This window comes from Teleopsis dalmanni, chromosome 1, assembly GCF_002237135.1.
Source record: "Teleopsis dalmanni isolate 2A chromosome 1, ASM223713v2, whole genome shotgun sequence".
Taxonomy (NCBI): Eukaryota; Metazoa; Arthropoda; class Insecta; order Diptera; family Diopsidae; genus Teleopsis; species Teleopsis dalmanni.
In genome coordinates, this window is record NC_051846.1 from 93,624,212 (window position 1) to 93,628,140 (window position 3,929).

General features: G+C 31.1%; 1 protein-coding gene across 1 annotated transcript; it reads right to left on the reverse strand.

The window, feature by feature from the left end:
• Positions 1–2,305: 2,305 nt before the first annotated feature.
• LOC119672913 (clathrin light chain) lies at positions 2,306–3,929 on the reverse strand. Its single transcript, XM_038084080.1, has one exon. The coding sequence runs from the start codon at positions 3,671–3,673 to the stop codon at positions 3,035–3,037; it is 639 nt and encodes a 212-aa protein (XP_037940008.1). The 5' UTR covers positions 3,674–3,929; the 3' UTR covers positions 2,306–3,034.

The following is a 3,929-nucleotide window of genomic DNA, read 5'->3' on the forward strand; positions in this document are numbered from 1 at the left end:
GCGACGCTCGCTATAGTTTAATTTTTTCGATAAAATATAAAATTATTTGTGCCAAAAAATATATTGAATAATTAACAATTTGTGTAAATAGAAACAAAATAGCGTTTACACTAAAGACTTATAGCCCTCCACACAGATGCATTTATAGCCGTTCCATCTTCATTCTGATGGTCCTTCAATTTAAATCCTCCCACCCCCAAACCACTATCACTCACTGATAATTCCTAACCTATGTATTCGTTATACAATTCTTTCGTGTTATATGTCTTATATACCTCTGTGGATTTAAACAACAATGCATTCATTTATATATACATAAATGCATCTAAAGAATAATTGTATCTAAAGAATTTAATTATTGAGAAAATAACTTAATAGCAATTCAAGATAATCAAAAGCGCAAAAAGGATTTAAAACGAAAATTTCATAAAATTCCGCAACTTCTTATACTCTTTCAGGTTTTTGCGCATTTCTACGTGTCACTACACATCAAGATCATCCGAAATCTGTCATCAATCAACTTCTTAAATTGATGTTTTTCCTATCGCGAAATTATTGCAATCAACTCAACTTCATTTAGATGTTAAGAGAACAAATGCAGAAAGTCAACTGAATATAAGCATCATATTATTATAATAAGCATTATTTTACACAGCCAATTGTTACTACATGTTACCAGCTCTGCGCACAAGTATTACATCACTCAACAAATCATATGACGTTCATGAAGTACCAACCTTCAAAAGAATATGTGTAAAATACCATGACATTTCGATTAGTCAGAAAAAAAGTGACAGCCATTTAAATGAAACTGCTTTTGTTATTTTCAAAACAATTTCTTATGTTAATTTATCATTGCTTCTTGATGAAAAAAAATACTGTACAAGCTCAGTAATGGCTTCAAAAGTGTTATCCGGATTTTGCTCCATCGAAAAGAACCATTTGTTATTGGTTTGCTGAATTTAAACGTTGTCGTACAGACACAGTTGATGGTGAACGTTTTGGTCGTCCAATTGAGGTGATTACGCTTAAATCATAATTCATAATCATAATAAATCTGTCGGTGAAGCACGTCCGAAGCGTCGAGAGACACAACAGTCGGCTGGAAAGCTTATGGCTTCAGTATTTTGGGATGCACACGGTATAATCTTCATTGGCTTTCTCGAAAAGGGAAATACCGTCAATAGTAACTACTACACGGCATTACTGGATCATTTGAAAGCAGAAATTGTGAAAAAACGACCTCATATGGCGAAGAAAAAAATTTTGTTTCACCAAGACAATACACCATGTCACAAGTCAATAAAAACGATGGCAAAATTGCACGAATTACACTTCGAATTGTTTCCTCATCCACAATATAGTCCAGATCTGGCCCCCAGAGACTACTGGCTATTCGCTGATCTCAAAAAAATGCTCGCCGGCAAGAAATTCATCTCTAATGAAGAAGTAATTGCTGAAACTGAAGCCTATTTTGAGATAAAAGACAAATCCCTCTACAAACACGGCATTGAGAAGTAAGAGAAGCGTTAGAATGATATTGATAAGTAAATTGATTTTTGACAGAAAAAATTTGTTTTTCTTAGTTAGTCACACAACTTATTGATTGATGTGTTATTTGACTATAACAAGACACACAGGTAGTACGGTAGATAAATTTTATTGCAGATGTAGCCGTACATTTTTCGTAGAGAGCCTCAGTAACGAAAAAGAGCATTTAACACCACCTGCTATAAGCTATATATACCAAGGTTATATTTTCAGATATGAGTATTAAAAAATTTCCGGCAGCAGAGGAAAAATGGGTTAATTACATCCTGCAACAGCATTTCGTGCACACAAATTGCCGAATTCAAAAACGTTTAAAAAAATTCAGCAAAATCACGTAAATTATATTATTCACTACTTCATTTATAACTTAAGTGAATTTATTATCATTTTCAATATTATCACTTAAACGAAGTCATATGTTATTATCATTTCTATTATTATAACTAGTATTATCATAAATATTATTATTATTAATTATTTATTTACTATTATTGTTATTTCTCCTAATTACTGTCGTTATTAATTATTATATTTATATTATATTATAGTTTTGATTATTATTACATATTAATTTATTAAATTATATTACTAAAATGAAAGAATTGAAAATATGAATAAATACGATAATTTCTTAAGCTTAAATACATGTTTTAATTGTGCTGAAAATAATACAAAAGAAATTTTATAAATAAATAAAAAGTATCAAAAGCCTCAGATGGTTTTTCGCAACTCGCGGCTGAGATTACAAATACTACAGTCGAAACACTATTCCGCGATGATTTCGCATGCACGTTCGCGAGTGTTAACAATAGCTGGGCGATAATATTTTTAATCTTCCGCGTTGTTAAATGCTGGCTGGGAAACAAGATATTTTATTGAAATCTCAGAGCATTCACCACAAACCATAAAAATACAACTTTCAAAGTTTACGGACATAAATTTTTATAACACTTTGTCTGACTACATCATTGCTACGGGGACAATTTGGATTAATATTTCAAAACAATGTAATGTAAATAAAACTGACTAAAAGTATTTTATATGCAAGTTCATCACCGCAACAAATATTATATGAAGACAAAAATCAATTTATTGATATTATACAGATTTTATTGTATACCACTGCTACTAAATAGTCATGTAAGTAGTTTGATTTAATGCTAATTCATAATACAGAAATGAAGTTAATTCAAAATAAATTCAGTATGATAAAACTTTGAAGCCATTAAAACCATTTGCTCATTCAGTAAATTTAATTTTGAAGTTTTAAACATTAGAATAATTGTAAAATACAATTTAAATAATTCGTTTGGTTTTTATATCCAAATTCTATAGCCTAATATTATTTTTGTCATTCATATATTTTATATAAAGAAGTAATTTGCATTAGCTAACTCAAATAATTTTAATTTATGAATCCATAGTTATAAACATTATCGATATAATTTTGTAACATGCATTATCGAAATTAGTGTTACAACATTCATATTTGAACAGTTTTCTGTGATGAAATCGGTGTTTGCTTTAGATGCAAGTAAATGGAACGCATACGAGAAACGTCCTTTCCACATTTGTTGACTTTTGGGTTAAAATCACATAACTTTGCAATGCGTTCCCACTCTGCAGCTTGTTCTGTGTGTTGTCCATCATTTTCCAAGACAGCAGAATGTTTTTCTGCATTCCGTGACGCAGTTTTTGTTTTTTCAATGGAGTCGTCAGTTTGACGTAACCAATGTTCAAGTTCCTGCTTAGCTTGTTGGCGTAATTCCTCTTTTTTTCGTTGCTCTTCTTTATCTTTTTCTTCTAAACGTTTTTTCTGTTCTTCGCGCCACAAACGGATTTTTTCTGGTTCTACTCGCGAAGGCGGAGGACCAGACAAACCTACAAGATCATTTGATTCACCACTAATTAACTCGAAACTGCCTGTCGACGACCCTAATCCTCCACATACGGGTATACCCTCGTCGTTTGTTGGCACAGAGTCATCTATGTTAGATGTATTAACATTACTCTCCAATATTATTTCAGCTTCTAAGTCACCTAATACAGAATGCTCACGTGCTAAGAATTCTGCAGCTGGATCAATTTCTTCTCTATTGGCACCAAAATCATCAAAATCCATTTTTTAATGGGCGTATCTCAAAAAATCAAATGTGGAGAATTCTTTAATCTAGGTATTTATTTTACAAGTAGTATTTAGTACTTTATCAAATACTACTAACACTATTTTGATATATGTGTAAAATTACGATTAACGAAATTTCACCACTTTGTATGAAACTACAGCTCTTAATTTTAAAACTACGTATGCCCACGAAATGATTATATTTCATTAAATTCCTTTCTTATAAGCTACTAACAATACGTCATGATTATTT

What these genes read in the sequence shown, in the direction of transcription:
- LOC119672913 (XM_038084080.1), bottom strand. Translation starts at nt 3,673, where the DNA reads ATGGATTTTGATGATTTTGGTGCCAATAGAGAAGAAATTGATCCAGCT.